This window comes from Planococcus citri, chromosome 3 (assembly GCF_950023065.1).
Source record: "Planococcus citri chromosome 3, ihPlaCitr1.1, whole genome shotgun sequence".
Lineage (NCBI taxonomy): Eukaryota > Metazoa > Arthropoda > Insecta > Hemiptera > Pseudococcidae > Planococcus > Planococcus citri.
Genome location: NC_088679.1, coordinates 13,417,292 through 13,440,416, shown reverse-complemented (window position 1 = coordinate 13,440,416; position 23,125 = coordinate 13,417,292). Strand labels below are relative to the sequence as shown.

The 23,125-nt window shown below is 34.8% G+C and overlaps 3 protein-coding genes across 4 annotated transcripts in view; 2 read left to right on the top strand and 1 right to left on the bottom strand.

Annotated features, from left to right (window-relative positions):
* LOC135841105 (max dimerization protein 3-like) overlaps window positions 1-23,125 on the bottom strand; it is an 835,585-nt gene that overhangs the window by 173,131 nt on the left and 639,329 nt on the right. The gene's annotated exons all lie outside the window — the stretch shown is intronic.
* LOC135840494 (metabotropic glutamate receptor 1-like) lies at window positions 173-10,074 on the top strand. 2 transcript variants are annotated; one of them, XM_065357080.1, is made up of 12 exons: window positions 173-474; window positions 647-749; window positions 869-1,139; window positions 1,362-1,599; window positions 1,703-1,920; window positions 6,842-6,957; window positions 7,048-7,106; window positions 7,622-7,856; window positions 7,935-8,064; window positions 8,148-8,542; window positions 8,647-8,958; window positions 9,033-10,074. In XM_065357080.1, exons 1-12 carry the CDS (start codon window positions 245-247, stop codon window positions 9,267-9,269), a joined length of 2,544 nt encoding a protein of 847 aa, XP_065213152.1. In that variant the 5' UTR covers window positions 173-244; the 3' UTR covers window positions 9,270-10,074. The 2 variants fall into 2 exon arrangements, with proteins under 2 accessions (XP_065213152.1, XP_065213153.1); XM_065357081.1 differs by lacking the exon at window positions 173-474 and having other exon boundaries at window positions 648-783.
* Window positions 13,312-23,118, top strand: LOC135840509 (metabotropic glutamate receptor 5-like). The gene is made up of 9 exons (XM_065357102.1): window positions 13,312-13,531; window positions 15,056-15,165; window positions 15,980-16,038; window positions 17,188-17,322; window positions 21,277-21,385; window positions 21,463-21,595; window positions 21,698-22,086; window positions 22,191-22,505; window positions 22,589-23,118. Exons 1-9 carry the CDS (start codon window positions 13,504-13,506, stop codon window positions 22,766-22,768), a joined length of 1,458 nt encoding a protein of 485 aa, XP_065213174.1. The 5' UTR covers window positions 13,312-13,503; the 3' UTR covers window positions 22,769-23,118.

Sequence of the window (23,125 nt, the reverse complement as noted above, 5' to 3'; positions counted from 1 at the left end):
CGTCTAATCATAGCTCATTATGCTATGTTTGGTTAATGAGAAGTGCGTTTCATTTCATTCATTTTTTTGATAGTTCGCGAATGCCGAATACGCTGATATGATGCCATTGAATCAACCGCTTATCGCTGTATTTATGTTAATTAACGTTGAAATATATTTCCCTATACTTTGGCACACAACAAAATATAACTAGTTTTGACCACACGTCTGCGCGAGTACCTACATAAAACAATCGCGTAGTGACATGGAAAATAATCACTTCGCGCTTTTAGTAATTTTAATGATAGTAGTTCTGTTGACACGCGTTAATTGTCAAGATTACATACCGAGTTACAAAATAGCAGCCGTATTACCCGTTTTGGAAGTGAACGAGAAGAATTTCATATCCATTCAATATGACACCGGATGTTCAAAAAAGCTGCGTGATGATGCGCTGCTAACGGTGGAAGCTTTGTATTATGCATTCGATTTCGTGTAAGTTTTGCATGATCAGACCTACGTAACAATTTTTTTTTTTCAATAAAATAATTATACCTACCTAACTTATTCCGATTGTTGAACTAGTAGACTCTAGAATCAACATGAAACAGGATTTTTCAGATTGAAAAATTCTCTTAGTAATCCAGTTATGTACTACCGGTTTCAGAAAAAAAAACGTTTCACAAGAATTCGACTTAAATATTGAAGTAATCGAAACTTGCGGAAACAAGCTCACCAACCTGAAAGGTTTTTCAAAATTATATGATGAGGTACTTGAAAATCCATCCAAGATTGACATAATACGTAATTACATTTGTGCTATGTGCTATATAATTCAACAATTACATTGAAATAATCCTTGCACCCGAATCGTGATTTTTCTTTACAGACGCAGCAATCAGATTCTGAAAATGGTACCTTAAAAGGAGTCATATATTCGGATGAATACGGGCCTTTCAATTATGATAGACTTTTCCAATCGATGGATTTAATTCACTGCAGCATTTCAGGACCTTTGAATAAGAGTTTCAGCTTAGGAGAAATCTCCACACCGTGGGCAATTTATTCTACAACTGGTCATTTTTTCATTCTTGATATTATATTTCAAATTGTGGACGAACAAAATTGGAGGCACGTTTTGTTTATGGACCCTTATGATCGTGAGTATTAAATGAATTGACTGTAGTAGGTAAGGTGTATACGTAAGTATTTAAACATCCAAAAGCGAGAGGAAGAGTGTAAAGGGCGAAGAGTTCGCTGAATTTCGATGCATCATCACTTCGCTGGTAGTCGTTGGACACTTCAGTGCTTTTGCACAACACTCATGCCTAATTTAATTAATTTCTAGCCGAAAAATACCTTAAATTCACTTATCATTCCAGTGAACGATGAAAAATTCAAAGGCAAACAGTTACTGGAACGTGCACAAAAATTAGCAAAACGGTACGACATCTGTCTAACCTCAAGACATGATGACATAACAGATGAAACTTTGGCGAGCGTAATTATTTGTTTCTGCAATGGAGATCAAATCATGGAATTGAAAGAGCGCGTAAAAGATGTAATAAAAGAAGAATTAGAAAAAGAGAATAAATCTAGAAAATTCGTAATTGTCGCGGGGTAAGTTTTCAAGACGATTTTCAAAATCTTTAGATACGTATTTCCGGCAGAATGTATTGTTTTATTGTCTCGTGTTTCATTGCCATCCGAATTGATGGAAAAGAAGTACAGATGAATCGTGGAGAGAAAGAGTGATATGGGAACCGAATGTTGCAGACTTATTTTATGTCACGCCAAGAGTTGGGTACGTGAAAGAATTCCACGATTATTACGCATCTATATCCACAAAAAATTTGACAGAATATCCTTATTTGGAAAAATTCCGGCAACGTTATAGCCGACTTTTCAGTTCCATCGCTGACAGCAACGAAACATTCGATGGTAAAATACTTGGTTTTGTTGGTATACCTACTTGCCAATTTACTTATTTGTACAATAACTCGAGGCAAAAAGCAATAATTGCTTTTGAACTGTAGATTTGCAGGCTATTATTGAAAATGTTTGAAAAGTTATGAAGAAAGTTCAAAAAAGCTCGATAAATAGTTTCTTTCAGGGTTTTGCAGGGAGGAGTTGGCTGGCGAGTTTGTTGTCTGCGGCTCTGATCATCTTATCCCCCTCGTAGTTTTTACTTAAATTTTTCCCTGTACCAATAGCATGAAAATACCATTTTCTCGTATTTTGTGTGCAATATACTTCATTTTCCTTTTTTTCATATCCTCTGCTGGTATGTATGTATGTATGTATGTACGAGGGATAGTCGGAAAGTAAGTTTCACATGGCTGAAAAAGTATGAACGCGTGAACATTTTTTGACCAAAATTGGAGGAAATATAGTTCAAACATTCAACCAGATCTGACAAAATTTATTCTGCATTTGGGTGCATTGTTCGTATCTTACAGCGTGATTAGTAGAGTGCTGATAAAAAACATCCGTCCAAAAATTATATTTTACAAAAAATTAATTTTCCAAGATAACAAAAGAAAAATTCACTGGAAAATTGATTGAGAACCACTCCAGACATAGCATAGTAACATTATTTTGGTCAATCAAAATCCAAATGAAGTAGATTGTTCAATGATAATCTGCTGAATGTCGGCATTGTCGAAAGTCACTCAGCACCAGAAATTTTGCAACCATCACATGAACAATTTACAGCGCCAAATAACGTATCAACTTGAAAAAACATTAGTATGATATCTTTTGAGTAATTCTTGATGAATTTTACTCATAATTATTACAACTGAAAAAAATTTTTTTTTGCCAAATACTACATTTGGACGGATGTTTTTTATCAGCACTCTACTAATCACGCTGTAAAATACGAACAATTCACCCAAATGCAGAATAAATTTTGTCAGATCTGGTTGAATGTTTGAGCTATACTTCCTCCAATTTTGGTCAAAAAATGTCCACGCGTTCATACTTTTCCAGCCATGTGAAACTTACTTTCCGACTATCCCTCGTATGTATGTATGTACTATTTTCTTTCTCTACTCTTGCTAGGACTTCTGTGTTGGTGATGAAGTCCTTCCATGAGATCTTCAGTAGCATTTGGTAGCACCACATCTTGAAAGCAGACGATTCATTTTCACATTCTGCAGTCATGGTCCATGTTTCAGAGGATACTTCAGAATGGTCCATACGTGGCATTGCATAATTCTCTTCCTCAGAATTAAATTCATTGTTTGATTTCCAAGCACATTGATGAGATTATTGAACACACTTTTTGCTATTCTGATCCTTGATTTGATTTCCTTTTGATCTCTACCATCATTATTTATCAGCGCTCCAAGGTATCTAAACTGATTTACATTTTCAATCTATTGTGTTCCGATGTTGATTTTCACCGCTTTATCTTCTTTCTTTGTGAATTTCATAACCTTGGTCTTACCTGCATTTATCTTCATTCCATTTTTAATCCAGCACAGTTTATTTGGTTGATCACCTTACTGGCATTTGGGCTCCAGTTCTAGCAAGAATCACTTTGTCGCAGAGCTGTGGGACTGAAACAATTTTGGGATTGGATTTTAGTTTCGGCAACAAAATTTATTAATTTCACGATTGGATTTGTTTCGGGATTCATTCTTCAAAATTTTCATTTTGGTTTCGGGATTCGTTTCAGGATTGAAAAAATTTGTTTAGGTTCTGGGATGAATCGGTTTTGGTTTTGGGATTTCCATTTCAACCAATTTTAAGCCTAAATTAATTGATGGATCATGCAAGGGGTCTAAAAATACAATGATGTTTTGACATAGGGAGTCCAATGATGTAATTAGTTTAACGTTTTAAATGGATTCCTGTTGTTTGTGAATTTTGAGTAAGGTTGATTTTCATGTGAATTGGTTATCAGCCATGCCAGATATATCACAATGGTAGGGCTGCTATCTAGGCCTCCGTGCATGCCTCATCCTTTTTTAGTCGCCTTTTACGACAGGCTGAGGGTACTGGAGTTCGCCAGGGATGCCCACTGTATTGTGTTTTATTCAACATGTACATGGATCACATGGTGAAAGAATGGCAGAAAATGAAGCCAAAAGGAATCAAAACAGACAGAAGGCAGAAAATACCAACAGTAGGTATGTATTATTCGCAGATGATCAAGCAGTATAGCCAAAACAGAAGATGACCTACAGAGATCAATGTACAATCTAACAAAGACATTCAGAAAAGTATGATATGAGAATATAGTGAGAGAAAACAAAAACAATGGCTTTCAAAAGAAAATAACCAGTAAGAAGCAAGATTGTAATAAATGGATATATCATCAAACAGGTTAATAATTTCAAAGACCTGGGAAACAAGATGTACCAGGGAGAAGTACAGATGTTGGTGGAAAGATTGCAAAGTTTCTGAGAGTCACTGGACTGATAAATAGGACCATGAGAAGCAGTAAGGTGCGAAAAGAAACAAGATTAAACCCTCACAATTCCTGATGATACCAATGGGGAAAAGATGCAGAGGGAGACCAAGGAAGAAACTCACTGATACCTCAGGCTCATCCTCAGCAAGTTCCACACCATAGCAGACAGGCCAACAGGCTTACTTTAGCAACTTTAGTAACTTTATAGTTGCTTGGAAATCAACTGAGTAGGAGCCCTTTGACCTAGGACCCCGGAAAGACGAGGGAAACAATGATACTTAATTTTTTCAAAATTCTTTGTCGAGAGCATAGTTACCTACCCAAATGAATTTTTAAAATGAGCAAAGTGAGGACTGAAATTATCAATAGCCAACCAACCACATATCGCACCTCAGGAGTAAGAAGGTAACATCTGAAAAAAAATCAATTTTGACATTTTTGCATTTTTGGGGTTTGCATGACCCCCCCCCCCCCTTCAACCAAAAATAACACTTTGAGTTGGGTACATTATCTAGATCTTGTACAAATCGCAAATAGCCTAACTCAAAATCTCAACAACATTGCAAGTTGTTTGGAGTTATAAGGGTACATCTCAAAAAACTCCACCTTTTTTGAGCAAGTTTTGTACATACAAAGTGTTAACAAACAGTTTTGATTGTTTTGAATGTTTGTCAGATAGAAGTAGTCGCAAGAAGTGCATTTTTTATTAGTTTGTACCAAATGAAATTTTTTTTTAAATTGATCACCTTTCAGAAAAATGAATTTTCACATGGTGAAATTTTAGTTTTTTGAGAATTACTCAAAAACTAGGCACTCTAGAAAAAAAACTAACAACGTTATATCGATTGAAATTTAATTCTCCACAATTTTGTGAACATGAAATTTTTTTGGACGCTTCCTTTCGCCTCCACATCAACTTTAATGAAAGGTTATAACTCAAAATGTTTTCCAAACATTGAAATATTTCCTCTTCAAGATTTTATTTTTCAAAGTGTTCTTATGCTAAATGAATAAGGTAAGATACCAGATCTTTAAAATGAGGTGCTATTCATTCCTCACAATTACAGTGGAACCTCGATAACTCGAAACTCTAACTCGAAAACCACTATAAGCCGAACCAACCTCCCTTCCCCTTGAAATCTCCGTTACACTCAATGTTAACTTTACTTGGATAAGTCAAAATTGACTACACAAACCAGTCGTAACTCGAAACTAAAATTTTGCCGAAATAGCGAGAAAGCCTCTATAAGTCGTACGTTGTCGGGCGTTTACCGCTATAACTCGAATATTTCAATTCATAATTCTATCTTTTATGCACTTACATATCTCAGTCATAAGTCGAAGCTAAACGTTTGCCGAAAATAGTGAGAAAGCCTCTATAAGTCGTACGTTGTCTGACGTTTACCTCTATAACTCGAATATTTCAATTCATACTTCTATCGTTTTTATGCACTTATATATCTCTCAATTCATTCATTTTGTAAAACCTCTATAACTCGAACTTCTCAAAATCTTACCTGCATAACTCAAAACTGATTATCTCAAAAACCTCTATAAGCCGAATGCATGACCATTCCCCTTGGATTTCGAGTTATCGAGGTTCCACTGTAATTATAAGTTGATACAAATAATGAATAAAGTTTAAAAAAAAAAAAAAAATCACTCTCCTGTACAATTTTACTTTTTTGAGATATTTAACCTTATTACTACCAAGGTGTGATATATACCTACCTACTCGTAGTTAAATGTAATGCTCTATATTATAGTGTTGGTAACCTGCGAACATGCTCAGTGGCGTAGAAGGTTGAGCCACGGCTTTCTGAACAAGAGGTTGTGGGTTCAAATCCCGCTAGAGATGCAGGCGTTAACGTGTAATGAATACATTGTAGTGCATTTAAAATCTATTACCTACATGTTAAGCTCCGAGCACCAGAACAGCAGAGGCAACAGAAATGCACGCAATTTGTTGCTGGTATCAAAAAGCTGTAACTGGTTTGAGCAACTATAGGTAGTGATGATTACAGCACTCATTGTTGTAAAAACCCAGCCAGTGATGTATGCGCTACTTTGAAGATAGCATAGAAAGAAACGGGAAACTACTACGGGAAACTACTAGTGAAAGTTTAAAACAACGTCGATTCCCTAGAATAATCACAGTGGCAATAGGCATTCGCCTCACCCTGTTAGGGTACCACAGAAATGCGATTTCCAATGTTCTGTAAATCGCAGTGGCAATAGGCATTCGCCTCACCCTGTTAGGGTACCAACCACAAAAATGCGATTTCCAATGTCCTGTGAAGGATAAGGAACCACGATGACAAACCTGCGAACAATTGGCGGACTGACCCTATTTTTGTTCAATTTTACCTCGAGTTAAAGTAAAATTCATTATGAAATAGGATTGAAATGATTAATAACGCGTAATATTGTTTTTATTTTAAGGTACAGATATATATGAAAAAACTTACAAGAATAGTTCTCGGGTCCTAAACGTCATGAAATCAGTTTTTTTAGTGGCACACAATACACCCAATAGTCGTCCAGAACTGGATTCCCCAGTGAGTACACAGATTACGAGTATATTCCCACTTACTTGTAGACTTTTAAGCGGCAAACTCATTTTAATAAATTCATCTATTTCTACATAGATTGCATTTTTCGGCGAAGATCTGGAATTTGATGGTTTTAGATTACCAAATGGTGAAAAGTAAGTATACCTACCTAATATGTAAAACCGTAATCCCATAACCGCGGAAAGTAAAACAGACGGTTTTTTTTTTAGCAACGATTCCGTTGATTTTTTAAAAAAATGAGCGGATTTAACTTTAAGATGACAAAATAATGATGTACAAACATAGAACTGTTACTAGTTTCTGGGCCTGTTGAAGCGCTTTTTGGAGACGGTGGTACAGTGTTGCCAAAAGTTGACCAAAAAAATGAAAAAATCATACTTCTCCATCACGTCCGTCCTCAAAAATTCTAAAAAAATTACCCCAAGTACAACTTTTTATGCTGACGATTAGCAAAAGAATCAAAACACTGAAGCGACCTTTTTGCTTCTTCAAAAATTACGACAAAATACATAAGTAGGTACATTATTTCTCTCAAAAGGTCGAACTCGAAATTGCGCAAATTACCTCAAGTGCAAAAACATCGACGATTTGACATGTAATGACTGAAACATTGAGTCGAGTTGTAATTAATTTAAGATGTTGAACACAGATTTGAAGTATACAAATATCAAGAAACAAACAATGTAGCACCTCATAATTTCATCAAAATCGCAGAATATTTGAGAAGAGGCTGGGAATTTTTGAGCGAAGACTACTGGAACGATACGGAAACGGGATGGGAACCGAATATTATACCATTGTTCATGAACAAGGAACATTTTCAATATTCATCAGATGAAGTGAAATCTCACTGCAGTGACCCATGTTCAGCAGGATACAAGAAGGTACGTAAATCACACATTTTATGCAGAGCTAGAGTATCGAGAACTTGGCAGCAAAAATTATGCGCAATTCTTTCACAGAATTTTGAAAAGGATCGGTGTTGTTGGACTTGTACTAAATGCGATGTATTGGAAAGAACGAATCTAAATCAGACCTTATGCATAAAATGCGACGTTGGTGAAATACCAGATGAAAACCGAAATAAAACTCGTCAGTAAATATTGCGAAATGAATCGAATATCGCGTTAAATACTGAATAGGTAGGTAGTGTATCAAGTTTTTCTCATTTCTAGACTGCGCTTCCATATCTACCCGTATCCGAAAACCAACCGAATGGTACAATTGGCAGAATTTGATATGCATGTGTTTTTCTTCATCATCTGTCATACTGACGATTATCGTATCGATTATATTCATCAAGCAACGAAACACTCCCGTGGTCAAGTCAACAACGAAAGAACTGTGTTATGTAATGTTCGCTGGAATTGCGTTGGCCGATATCACCATTTTCATCTCAGCCTTGAGCAGGGAATTCAAAACACCAGCGGCGAAAGTCCTGCCAGCGACTGGTTTCACGATGATATACGCTGCTTTATTGATGAAAACAATTCGAATAGCGCGCATCTTGCCCAAATCCGAGAATTCGTTTCCCAGTATACATCCAAAATTTGTTTCCATAACGGCTCAGGTAAAGTCAACAATTTGTAGCAACCTTAGAACACAGGTAGGAACATAAAAGTCATTATATTTATTTACGTTGGTATCTGACTGTTTTCACATTTTTTGTTCCAGATTGTAACAGCCGTGGCGTTAATAGGTCTGCAGTCATTGATTTGCTGGCACGCGGTACAAACCAACGACACAATGAACACTGAGACAGATGTTTTAAATTACGCACTGAAAACGTATTATTTGAATGGATTTTTTCTGATGAAAATATTTGGTTTCGTCGGGGTGTTAATTTTATTCTGCATGTATTTCGCGGTCAAAACGCGAAATCTGCCGGGAAACTACAATGAAACCATGCACGTGGCGTTTTCAATGGTCACAACGATCATAATAGCCATGTTTTTCTTTTTGATGTACCTCGTCAGCGAGTATAAAGTAAGTACCGTCTCGGAATAATTCAACGAATGAGTCAATAATAGTACTCACGCACAATTGGAATTTTTTCACAGATATTGGTGGTAAATTTAGCCATTTCGATAAATTCGCTGTCGGTTCTGGTGTTCTTGTTTTTACCAAAATTGAACATAATGTTGCGTAGACCTGAGCAAAACACAAAAGCCTATTATGCAACCATGGCACCTAATATTCGCAAGCACGTCAGAGAAGAACCTCATCATCAGCAGAAATTAAATATTAGACCAGAAATAGCCATCAGATTGAGAGAAAAAAAAGAATTAGAAGAATAATTATTTTATTTGTCAAGCTTGTTGAATTATTTTTTGAAAAAATTTTCATTAGCAAAAATTGAAAATTATTAGGCTACGTTATTGAAATATTGAATTTGAAAAATCGTAAAAACGTAGTAAATTGAATCAGTGTTTGAAACAGACACTGTTTTAATCGGTGTTTGAAACAGACACTGTTTTCAATCGGTGTTTGAAACAGACACTGTTTTCAATCGGTGTTTGAAACAGACGCTGTTTTCCAATCAGTCTTTGAAACAGACACTGCTTTCAAATCAGTGTTTGAAACAGAAACTGTTTTCAATCAGTGTGTGTGTTCACACCCAACTTAAAACCAGTGTTTGAAACAGGCACTGTTTTCAATCAGTGTTTGAAACCGACACTGTTTTAAATCAGTGTTTGAAACTGACACTTTTTTTAATCAGTATTTGAAACTGACACTGTTTTCAAATCAGTGTTTGAAACAGACACTGTTTTCAAATCAGTGTTTGAAACAGACACTGTTTTCAAATCAGTGTTTGAAACAGAGACTGTTTTCAATCAGTGTTTGAAACAAACACGGTTTTCCGTCAGTGTTTGAAACTGACACTGTTTTCAATCAGTGTGTGTGTTCACACCCAACTTAAAACCAGTGGTTGAAACAGACACTGTTTTGAATCAGTGTTTGAAACTGACACTGTTTTTCGATTAGTGTTTGAAACAGCAAATGTTTTGAATCAGTGTTTGAAACAGACACTGTTTTAATCAGTGTTTGAAATAGATACTGTAAAACGTGAGAAATAAAATGAATTGATCGTGAGAAAACTAATGTTGATCTTCAGCTTTATAATTAATTTGTTAAATTTCGACGAGCATTTATAAGTTTCATCTCCACAATGAAGAAGAGAGATTCTATTCACCTTTTCCTGCAGAGGAAAGGAAGACACAGGATCGATTTAACATGGGGTTAATATTTACTTTTTATTTTCTGGTCGAAATGCTGAGTCAAAGAAGAACTTATTCCTCTGTATAAATTTTCTCGAAAAAATGATTCTTTAATATAGGTAGCTCATGTTCTAGAAGTTATTCAAGAACGATAGAATAGTTCGAATAAAGATGAATTTTTGAAACCCAGGCTAAAAAATCAAGTTATTAAGTACATCATACCTATTTGCCAGCCTGAGATCTCCACTTGAAAAAAAGCATTATCTACTTACATGAACAACATTGAACAGTAAACACTCACCTGCAACAAATAAATAAAATTCATTCATTGGTTTGATTAAACCTAATTAAGTAACTAACATCGTAAAATTATCAAGTTCGTGAGATAACAAAAATACTCGAATTTCTGTACATAGAAGTTCCTATTAGATAGGTCGGGTCGTAGGTACACGTGTTTAGAAATACATGCATGATGCAGGTAGGTAGAGGTATATAATATTGTTTTCGGTTTTTATAGGAAACGCAGAAGGTATTCTTAATTGTATAAATGCGATGAAAAATTTGACCATCGAATAAATTTTCTGTTATATCACAAAAAAAATTTAAACGCTTTGGATAATCAACATCATCCTGACACGTTATACAAATCCACCATTATGACTGTACCTTTTTAAATATCAGTTAAATTATTCGTCAAGCATTATGATAAGCAATGGAAATTGGCCCCGATAAACGAGTAAGTACATATATTAAACAAGTACGTAATGCACAGATTAATCTATTCGAATTCGTATTCAGTAGGTACCCAGTTAACGTGCACGCTGCATTCTGAGTTCGGTTATGATTGTTTTCTGTACCTATATATTCGCGAAAATCCGATAGATTTCTAGCTTAGTGAATATTATTTTTAAATTAGATTTTAAATGGGGATCTGTATTTTTTTCGACTGTTTGTAATATGAAAATACGAGTAAAAGGCTATCCATGTATGTACTACTTATAAGTTTACAGTTTTTCAAAAATAATTAAACTAAGTATCCATTTGCAAACATACACACGCCTACCGGTATCTTCAATGACTTGATTTCAAAGTCACGAAAAAAAGGCTATAACACAGAAAGTACTCACTTAATTACACATTTTTAATGATTTTAGAGAAAGTGTAGGCTACATCATATCTAATTACGCACAGTACCTATTTATAATCGTTTGGATTTTGTAGCACCCGTGAGCATAACGTTTTAATATCTGGGCAATTAGCCATCAATTAACACATAAAATTTACCTCAATTAGACAATCACTCGTCTAATCATAGTTCATTATATGTTTGCTTAATGAGAAGTGCGGTTCATTTTATTCATTTTCGAGGTGATTTATTCATTTTTTGATATTTCGCGAATACACTGATATGATTTCATATAGGTATAATCAAACGCTTATCGATTTATGTTCACATTTTGTTGCTATGTTGTTGTACAAATCGTATGTATTTGTTCTCATCTGATATCTATGTTAAAGAATTAATTAATTTAATAAGTAATCTGTGTCAAACAGTAGACGCAAAAAAGCTTAAGCTGCGGGGCTTCTTTAAATAAAAATTCATTAATTCTCAATTAACGTTGAAGTCGATTTCCTTACTTTTGGACGCAAGAAAATATACCTAGTTTTGACCACACGTTTACGAATACGTAAAACAATCGCATGGTGACATGGAAAATAATCACTTCGCACTTTTAGTAATTTTAATATTAGTAGTTTCGTTGATACGCGTTAATTGTCAAAACCACAAACCGAGGTACAAAATAGCAGCCATATTACCCGTTTTGGAAGAGGACTATAATAATTCCACCGCCATTTATGAATCCGGATGTTCAAAAAAGCTGCGTGATGATGCACTTTTAACGGTGGAAGCTTTGTATTATGCATTCGATTTTGTGTAAGTTTTGCATGATCAGACCTACTAACAAGTTCTTTTCAATAAAATAAACCTATTCCGATTGTTGAACTAGTAGACTTTAGAATCAACGTGAAATAGAATTTTTCACTTTGAAAATTCTCTTACTAATCCAGTTACGTATGTACTACCACTTTCAGAAAAAAAAACGTTTCACACAAATTCGACTTGGATATTGAAGTAATCGAAACTTGCGGAAACAAGCTCACCAACCTGGAAGATTTTTCAAAGTTATATAATGAGATGCGTGTAAATCGATCTGAAGTTGGCATAATTTATGCTATCTTATTCAACAATTCTGCTGTCATTATCTTTGCACCCGAATCAAAATTTTTTTTTACAGACGCAGCCATTAGATTCTGAATATCATAATGCCAGTTTTACTTTGAAAGGAGTCATATATTCGAATGAATATGGGCCTTTCGATTATGATAGACTTTTCAGAACGATGAACTTGATTCAGTGCAGCATTACAGGACCTTTAAATAAGACTTTCAACACGGATGAACTCGTATCAATTGACGCAATATTTTCTACATCTGGTCATTTTTTCATTCTTGATGTCATGTTCAAAATTTTGAAACATCAAAATTGGAAACACGTTTTCTTGATGAATCCTCTATATTGTGAGTATGAAATGAGTCGACTATATAATGTGGAGTGTATAGGTTACATACTCGTATGTAGGTCTAGGTATCTACCTATTTAAATATCCAGATGCAAGAGGAAAAGAGCAAGGGAAGAGTTCGCTCAATTTTCGCATCAAACTTAAGCCACAATATTTATTAATTTTTCACCAAAAAATAATTCAAATTCACTTTTTATTCCAGTGGACGATGATAGATTCGATGACAAATATTTAAAGAAACGTGCAAAAACATTAGCAGAAAGGCACGGTGTCTGCCTATCCTCAGCAAACACATTTTTTGAAACTTCGGTCAACGTAATCATTTGTTTCTGCAATGGAAATGAAATCATGGAATTAAAAAAGTTACTAAAGAATATAAAAGAAGAAGCACTAGAAAAAAAAATATAACTAGAAAATTCGTAGTTATCGCGGGGTAAGTTTTAAAGATGATGTTCAAAATCTTTAGATAATTCTGGCAGAATGTACTCGTAATATTTTATTGTCTCGTGTTTTATTGCTACCTGAATTGATGTAAAAGAAGTACAGATGAATCGTGGAGAGAAGGAAAAGTGACATGGGAACCGGAAATTGGAGAGTTACTTTATATTGCGCCAAAAGTGCGGTACGTAAGAGAATTCCACGATTACTACGCATCTTTATCCACAAAAAACATCACAGAACACCTCCATTTGAAAGAGTTCAGGCAACGTTATATTCAATTTTTCAATTCCATGGCCGGCAGTAACGAAACATCCGACGGTAAAATACTCAGTTTTGTCTGTATACCTACTTGCTATTACTTGTAATAACTCGAGAGGAAAAATTCAAACAGTAATTCTATGTAAGGTGGACCGGAGTAAGTTCGAATGAGGGTTTCACAATTTCAACTTTGACCACCTATTACTCTCCCACTAATGAACCAGAATGGATCACATTTAGTATGTAGGTTTCCATAAAGGTTCTTTACCTATGGTAAAAATTTAAGCGCGAGTGTCACAGTAGCTTCCGCTCAGTGGAATAAAATATAAATTGTTCGGAGTTATCCCAATTGGGGGGGCGTTCGATACATTATTTTGTCGTTTGAACACTTTTTCTATCTGGGTACCTAACAATAAGCTCTTTACCTACTGTCAGGAATTCACGATTTAGTTGTGACAATGACTTTTCCGCTGTGAAAGTGCCTATTCTTGTCGTGTTGACGCTCTCTCTCGTCGTTGTCTGAAATCGCACCCGAAAACAAAAGTAACTTTGGAAGCCAAATCGATGAAAAAGGATAACCAAAAGTTCGCATTATTAGTAACTTTGTTAAGTACCTACCTACTTGAAAATTGATCCAGTACGAGCCCTATGAACTAATAAGATTCAGGGAAGACGCGTGGGAAACAACGATAATTTTGTCAAAACTAATTGTCGAGAGCATGAAGAGCGACTCCAGTTACAAGAAAAATTCAAAATTTTCAGGTCCGGATAAATTATGCAGTCCCAGTTTTGATAACTTATGTTGATTGTACTCGTACATAAGGTTCTAAATAACTACTGACTAGAACCATTCATATACTAAGTTAGTTATTATACGATAGAATAGAGGCACTGAAGAAAAAAAAAATGTATGATTCATGATTGAAGGTTACCTAAATGAATTTTTAAAATGAACAAAGTGAGGGCTGAAATTTTCAACAGCCGCGAGCCGACCACATAGTACATACCAGAGTCCTGCACGGTATAGTTAAAAGTTATCTGCGTTAGTCGCGTGTCGTGTGCGGTAAGCTACCAAATATAACTCATCCAAAAGCAGTTATATTAGCGTTAGCCTATGCGGATAATTTTGTAGTTAAAATGACTAAACTACCTGCGATTATACCGCGCTCTTATCGGAAATGTAATGTTCGATTCTGTCTTATCTGTTTGATGAGTCACCAAAATGTATTGTTGAGACACCAGAGAACCGAATGCGGTTAACGTATGGTTATTAACCTAACTTACCGCTGGTTGCGCGCGCCGACAAAAGTAACTGCAGTTTGTAACCTGTAGTTGAATTAGCCGATAGCTCCGGCGGTTATCCGGCTATTTTAACTTAACCGTGCAGTACTCTGGTACATACATACGTACACGTAGTTAGATGTAATGCTCTCGTGTTCATATAACCTGCGAACAATCGACGCACTCCATAACCCTATTTTTGTTCAATTTTACCCCGCATTATAGTAAAATTCATTAAAAAATAGGATTGAAATGATAAATAATGCGATTAATGCGTAACGATGCTTTCATTTTAACGTACAGATATATATGAAAAAACTAACAAGAACAGTACTCGGGTCTTGAACGTTATGAAATCTGTTTTTATATCGGCACACAATGTACCCTATGAACATCCACATCTGGAACACCCGGTGAGTACAGAGGCCTATAGAATCAAATGCCTACTTCTCCACTTTTTTTCGAAAATGAGTTAAGCATGGTTTGGTATACTACAACATGTCCCGCATCTGATGAAAATGTCAAAATTTGAATTTCGGTCAAGGAAGTATGGTAAAACAGCGTGTAAAGTTAGGGGTTAGAATCAAAACTCTACTTTTTTAATGGAGAAGTCGAGTTTTCAAACGAACCTGGCAGAAATCGAATGAAGGACTAGTGTTATGCCTTGAAATTAGGCTTGAAATTGAATAAATTCATCAAGTGAGGACCCTTCCCCCAAAAAACACCTTTAATTTTTATTAATAAAAATTAATTTTTTTTACTTTGAAAAAAAAAGGAAAATTATTTCAATTTCCAAATGAATGGTCTAAAAATGCAATATTATTTTAATTTCTCAAACTTTCCAAGCTTTATTCAACTTTTAGCACTATATTACCAGAAAATTTTTTGATGAAGTACCCTACAAAGATGTATAAAGTGTAAAGTTGGAGTCAAAACTTTACTTCTCTAAACTTGAACCAGCTCAGGAACTCTTACGGAAACGCATAGGGTAAAACAAGCATGTGGGTCACTATTGTCATGTTGGTACAAAAATATTTGACTTATTACCTCGGTATTTTATGTTACGATGAATGCCAGGGAGGTTTTTTGCGTTTTTCTCAAAATGTTCGAAAATGGAGAAGTAGACTTTTGATTCTAGTGGCCTCGATTATACCTATTACCTATACCTACTCGTACACTATTGAAGTGCAGCAAATTCATAAGAAAAATATTTTCATTTACTTCTAGATTGAATTTTTTGGTGAAAAACTAAAGTTTGATGGGTGGAGGTTACCAAATGGTGAAATGTAAGTACATATATACCTACGACCTACCTATGTAATCAAATCATAAATGCATTATCGCGTAATGAAAAACAAACAAAAAGCGATTTCTTCAGAAACGATCCCATTGATTTAAAAAAAAAAACTGCTGTTTATTTTAGAGTACCTCCCAAACAATTAAGCTAATTAATGAGAAAATATTCAAATGGTATTGACAGATATGAACCAATTGTAAGATCTAACACGATCAATCCGAACAAATTCGGGAAAAAGGCTTCGGGAAAGCGCTCCGGAACCTTTTCACCAAATCAACAATCTCCTTTTTTTTTCAATTTACAAACATTTTAGTTTTTAATAAAAAATTATGGTTTTTGTACAAAATTACCAAAAAGCCCAGTAATTCATTTTGCTGAGATTGTTAATGTCTGGGAGCCGTTTGTTTTGCCGCGCACGTTTCGCCGCCACGGTGAAAGATTACATAATGATGAAAAATGAAATTATGTTTGATAAAATTATATGTAAGTACGTAATTAGAAAATCATTCACATGGGCAATCGCCTCAAGATGCCATCTAGAGTATGTTGGTACACATTCCATGTGGTGATACCAAATTTGGGCTGTTCACGAGCTCTCCCACGATCCAAACTAATCTTCCTGTATACATATTAATGTGTCCTCGAAGTAGTCCAGGACACTTTCAAGGGACGACGGGAGTTCTTCTTGCAGAACATTCAGGCTTTTCTCGACATCTTCAGGTATTAGAAACGCCATAATGTGGTAATTTCACGTACTGGCATGTTCAACTTAGGATGATTACGGTATTCGGATCCAAAATCATTACTTGAGACATGTTTTTGAATATTTTGGGTCAGAAGAAATAAGTGTGTAACCTATCCGTGTCACGCTGTGACTTTTAAAAACTTGAATCAATTTCTGAAAATAATTTCTATTCAAGTTGAAGCAAGTTAAGTTTAAAAATCATAATTCGCCAACATTTCCATCTTCAAAAATTCTGGAAAAATTACCCCAGCACGAATTTTTATGTTGATTACACTTTTTCCCGAAAGGTCAAAATTGCGCAAATTATTTCAAACGCCATCAAAACTGCGGTGATTATATGGAATAACTGAAATATTGAGTCGAGTTGGAATTAATTTAAAATGTTGAAAATAGATTCGAAGTGCACAAATATCAAGAAAAAAGCAATGCAGCATATCATAATTTCATCAAAATCGCAGAATATTTGAAAGATGACTGGTCATACATACAGACGGACGACGGAGCATATTGGATTGATATATCTTTCAGGTACCTATAGTCCAGTCATTTTAGCAAAATTTTTAGTCGAACCTCGAGAAAATTAGGGGCAAGCTGAATTTTACATTAATTTGTTCAGATTGGTCTCTAAAACAACCCATCAAAAGTTGCACCCCGCAACTTGACCGCTACCCCCGCAAGAGGTCATTAACCTTTGTCAATCTACGTTTTTCGGCAATTTAACCGAAATGAACGGTCGGAGGGATAAAAGTAATTGAACTAAAATTATTCTAAGTCAAATTTCCTATAAGCAGTTGTTTGCGTAATCATAATTTCAGCCTTACAGTGGAAGTGTTTCAAATTGAAAAAAGTAATTAAAAAACTGATTTTGCTTTTTTGATAAATACCTAGATAGGTGTCACATGAACATTTTAAAAATTAGAAAAAAATTGTAAAAAATATTCTAAAAAACAAAAATTTGATGAAATTATAATTTTTCAAACTGAAAAGATGATACTTAACTTTCTATGCCGTAACTTTCTCATTAGGTAGGTACCTATTTGCTTTTGTTGTATAGGTAATATGCTTTAAAAAAAGAATAAAACGACACCTAGCATTAGAAATTTTTTTTAAAAGTACGTTGAATAGGTACCTATAAAACATTGAAAAAATCAAGAAATTGATTTAGGTAATTTTTTAGTAAGTTCTGCCTGAAAAAAATTTTAAAATCCCAAAAACATCTCTAAAAATCGAAAACACCAGAAAATCATGTTTTAAATGGTTAAAAGTTAAAACTTGATTAAATAGGAGAAAAATGTGATTATCAGAGGGTGAAGGAGGGAGGTGGGTTCAAGTCCAGCTGATTAGTCAAAATGAAAAAATAAACCAATATTTGAATTCAGTCTCATTGAGATGGTCACAGACAACATGTCATAAATTTTTACCGAATATTAGAGACCCTTTGTGCTCTTCCAAGGTTGTAAAGATTCCACTGGTATGGCATGCCCAGGTGACCAATGTAAGGTAATGATTATAATTTGTAATAAAGATTTATCGAGGGGAATCAAATAAACTCACTTCAATTTTGTTTTTCTAAACACCATTCTTGACCTCTTGAATTGATAGGTTGTGGTTTCAAAGGATTCGAGAGACTCCATCGAATTTTTAAAATTTTTTGTTTTGGAATAATTTGTATCAAAGAATAAAAGGTTCATTATCTGGGTGTATCTTTCGATTAGGTACCTAATTTGAAAACATATTTTCAAATTCAAACTTTTCTCCGATGAGGTTTTTTGAAAAAATATGTGAATGAACAGCAGTTCGCGAACGAATCAACATAAAAAGCTACGATTTTTGGCTTACAGCCTATTTTCGAATGAAAAAATCAATTGGGAGGCGTTTTGAGTCATTTTGAGTGTCCTAGGAAATTTTTGACATTTTTAGTTTTCAAAATAGAAAAGAAAACTTTTATCCCTCCGACCCTTCATTTCGGCGGCATAGCCGAAAAACGTAGATTAACAAAGGTTAATGATCTCTTGTGGTGGGGGGGGGGGGGTGACGGACAAGTTGCGATGTGCAACTTTGGTCAAAATATTTTCGAATGTACCTTGAATCGAGTTCACTTTTCAAATTGTCAATTTTCATTTTTTAAAACAATTTTCATAAAATTGACAACTTTACCCCTCTGCCCCCTGAGTAAGCGTGAAATCGCCAATTTGGGAAAAGCTGAACTGGTCATGCTTATAGGAAATTTAACGTAGAACAATTTTAGTTCAATCACTTTTTCCCCTCCGATCGTTCATTTCGGTTAAATTGCCAAAAAACGTAGATTGACAAAGGTTAATGACCTCTTGCGGGGGTAGCATACAAGTTGCGGTGTGCAACTTTGGTCAAAATATTTTCGAGTGTACCCGGAACCGAGTTCACGTTCTAAATTGTCGATTTTTATTTTTTAAAACAATTTTCACAAAATTGACAACTTTACCCCCTCCTTAGTAAGGGTGAAATCGCCATTTTGGTAAAAACTGAACTGGTCATGGTAATAGGAAATTTAACGCAGAATAATATTTATTCGAACATTTTCCCTCTAGGACCCTTCATTTCGGCGATAAAGCCGAAAAACATGTTTCGGCAAAGGTTAATGACCTCTTGCGGGGGTAGCGGTCAAGTTGCGGGGTGCAACTTTTGATGGGTTGTTTTAGAGACCAATCTGAACAAATTAATGTAAAATTCAGCTTGCCCCTAATTTTCTCGAGGTTCGACTAAAAATTTTGCTAAAATGACTGGACTACCTAGCTATTCCAGAAATTTCAATAATTATTTTTACAACAGCCGATTTAAGTTGAACAGTCCGTCAACGCTCGATTGCGCATAAATTTTGAATAAAAGTTCATGCGCAACCGAGCCCTGACGGATCGTTTAATTTAATCGGCTGTTGTAATAGTGGACCTAAGTAAGTTATGTTATAACTTTAAAAGAGTTTAAAATTCGTTACCCAATGTAGCCGATTGGTAAGGGTGTCCGGTGTACTTACGTAATAACTACAAAAAAAACTACCGCTAGGATTATATTCATTTTTGAATAAATGTTACTTAGATGGATAAAATCTTCGTTGCGACGAGCCCCTTTTTGAGAAATTTACAGTGCTTGGAAATGAAAATGTCAAAAAAACGTCCCCTACACTTACATTTTATTCATTCAAGTTCGCGTATTATGAACAAACTAGAAACCTCAAAATTATATTTAAAGTAAGTATCATATTTTTGGAAATTCGATACTTGCGAATTTTTACTGGTTTTAATTGATTTTGTTTGCATTTTGTCAAATTTTACTGAAATTTCATCCACTTTTAATGAAAACCGCGTTAAAAGCGAAAAAGCGTTATAGATTTTGCTGTACTTCTTTTGAGACAATTATAAATACATTTTTTTGTGGTGGAGTTAAAAAGTAGAATTTTACACTTTCGATTTCTCGGCCAAATATTTTAAAATAAAAGTTGGGTACCCAATACCCATTTTCTCGGATTTTCAGAAGCCAAGTAGGCTACACCCTTTACGCTAAGAAACAAACAAAATCTTGTCGGAAATCGAGTTGAAATAATATGACACAAGATTTGGCGAAATTGCGAGCTTTGTAGTAGAAGTAACTAATAACAAAAATATTTTTGCTTGGATTCACGAAATGTAGCAAAGAATTTTCTTTCATTTTGTGAAAAAATGAGTAGGTATTTTATCACCTAATCGTATAGTGAACAAAAACACAAATCCATAGCATAGGTAAACGAAAATGAAAAACTGAACTCTTGAATAAATTTGCATTTTTGTTTACTTTTTTTTACTTCTCTTCATCTCCATCTTCATATTCCCAAACAAAATGAAAGAAAATTCTTTGCTACATCTTGCGATTCAAAGCAAAAATGTTTTCATTATTAGTTACTCCCACTACAAAGCTCGCAATTTCGCCAAATTTTGTGTCATATTTCAGCTCGATTTCCGACAAGATTTTACGGCTTGATAAAAAATCCTCTCTTTGCGCCATAGATTTTTCTTTTCTTCACTCTTTGAACAAAGGCATTTTGCCAACAAGATTATTTGATTCTCGCTGAATTTGTGAACTGCCAGATGAAATTTTTTCGATCTTGTTTTTTTTTATTTTTTCTAATTCATTTTTTATTTACTTTTTTTTTTCTGAAAGAGTGCTTTTGTTCAATGTTTTTGATCCATTAAAAAAAATCTGCATACTTTCAATTTTTTGTGGGAAATGCCATATTTGTGCTTGTTGAAAATAAACTTTTTATCAAAAGCTCAACTTTTTTGTGATTTGGCAAATTGTGCAAGGCGCCCTAAGCTTCATCAAACTCATCAAAGCAATTCAATTTGCTTACCCTACAACCTGGAGAACCTCCAAAGAGTTAACGCCAACCGTTGAAAGCGTGCGATGATAAAATTTTTTTAAAAAATGCAAGTTTTCAGCGGAATTAAACGTGTGTATCCATGTAAATTTCAGTGATTACCCAAACGTGTCATTACTGGACATAGACAGGGAAAATTTTCGATATTCAACAGTTCAAGTGAAATCTCACTGCAGTGAACCATGTTCGCCAGGATACATCAAGGTACGCAAATCACGCATTCCTGCAGCGCTAAAGTATCGATAACTTGACAGTAAAAATTATGCACAATTCTTTCGCAGAATTATTTTGGAAAGGATCGATGTTGTTGGACTTGTACTCCATGCCATGTATTGGAAATAACGGACGAAGAACAGACCTCCTGCATTAAATGCGAAGTTGATGAAATGCCAGATGAAACCCGAAATAAAACTCGTAAGTAAATATTGCGAATGAATTGAATATCGCGTTAAATAATGAATAGGTATAGGTTTAGGTACTCTATTATGTTTTTCTCATTTTGTTTATGTTGCATAGAGTGCGTTTCTATATCAACTCGCATTAAAGAACCAATCAAATGGGGGCAGAATTTGATGTGCATGTGTTTTTCTTCATCATCCATTATACTGACGATTATCGTATCGATTATATTCATCAAGCAACGAAACACTCCCGTGGTCAAGTCAACAACGAAAGAACTGTGTTATGTCATGTTTGCTGGAATTACGTTGGCCAATATCGCCATTTTCATCTCAGTCTTGAGCCGGGAATTCAAAACACCAGCGACGAAAGTCCTGCCAGCGACTGGTTTCACGATGATATACGCCGCTTTATTGATGAAAACAATTCGAGTAGCGCGCATCTTGCCCAAATCCGAGAATTCTTTTCCCAGCATAAATCCAAAATTCGTTTCCATAACGGCTCAGGTAACGTCAAAAATATGTAGTAGGCATTAGGCAACCTTAGAACACAGAGAGGAACTGAAAAGCCATACTGTTTACGTTGTGGTATCTACTTTCTCTTTTACCAGATCATAACAGCCGTCGCGTTAATCGGACTAGAGTCATTGATTTGCTGGCATGCGGTACGAACCAACGACACGAATCTGAACACTGAGAAAGATGCTTTAAATTACGTAATGAGAACGTATTATTTGAATGGATTTTTTCTAATGAAAATATTTGGTTTCGTTGGAGTGCTAATTTTATTCTGCATGTATTTTGCGGTCAAAACGCGAAATCTACCAGGAAATTACAATGAAACCAAGCACATTGCGCTTTCAATGTTCACAACGATAGTAATAGCAATTTTTTTCTGTTTCATGTACCTCATCAGTGAGCATAAAGTAAGTAGGTACCATCTCGAAATAATTCAATAAGCGAGTCAAATAGTACCTAAAAATTACGTATATTTGAATTTTTTTCACAGATATTGTTGGTAAATTTAGCCATTTCGATCAATTCGCTGTCAGTTCTGGTGTTCTTGTTCTTACCAAAATTGAACATAATTTTACGAAGACCAGAACGAAACACAAAAGCCTATTATGCAGCCATGGTACCTAATATTCGCAAGCATGTCAGAGAAAAACCTCATCAGCAGCAGCAATAAAATATTGAATCAACGTAACAACAGACCTTCCAAACACAAATCCACACATCATGATGTCTATTTATGCAGAAAACTTACCTGCACACCGATTTCTGCCCAGACTTCGATAAAATAGTAGGTACGTAGTTACCTAGTCATCTTTCAGTACTCACCTGCAACAAAAATACATAAAATCATTTGTTAACTGAATATCAACCATAATTATTATTCCAAAGTTGTAATGTAGGTATGTATATTTTTACATATTATGTATTTTTATCATAGAAATTGTTTGTAATAGAAATCACAGATGTTTTAATTCACCATAAACCAGTGCTTCAATTAGATATGTAACTACTCGTATTTATTGGTGCAAAA

Bases quoted from the DNA above. Each gene is read 5' to 3' on its own strand.
- LOC135840509 (XM_065357102.1), top strand. From the start codon at position 13,504: ATGGCCGGCAGTAACGAAACATCCGACG. The intron at 21,386-21,462 runs GTACGCAAATCA...ATTCTTTCGCAG, and splicing joins GTTCGCCAGGATACATCAAG to AATTATTTTGGAAAGGATCG. The intron at 22,506-22,588 runs GTAAGTAGGTAC...TTTTTTTCACAG, and splicing joins ACCTCATCAGTGAGCATAAA to ATATTGTTGGTAAATTTAGC.
- LOC135840494 (XM_065357080.1), top strand. From the start codon at position 245: ATGGAAAATAATCACTTCGCGCTTTTAGTAATTTTAATGATAGTAGTT. The intron at 1,921-6,841 runs GTAAAATACTTG...TTTTATTTTAAG, and splicing joins CAGCAACGAAACATTCGATG to GTACAGATATATATGAAAAA. The intron at 7,857-7,934 runs GTACGTAAATCA...ATTCTTTCACAG, and splicing joins GTTCAGCAGGATACAAGAAG to AATTTTGAAAAGGATCGGTG.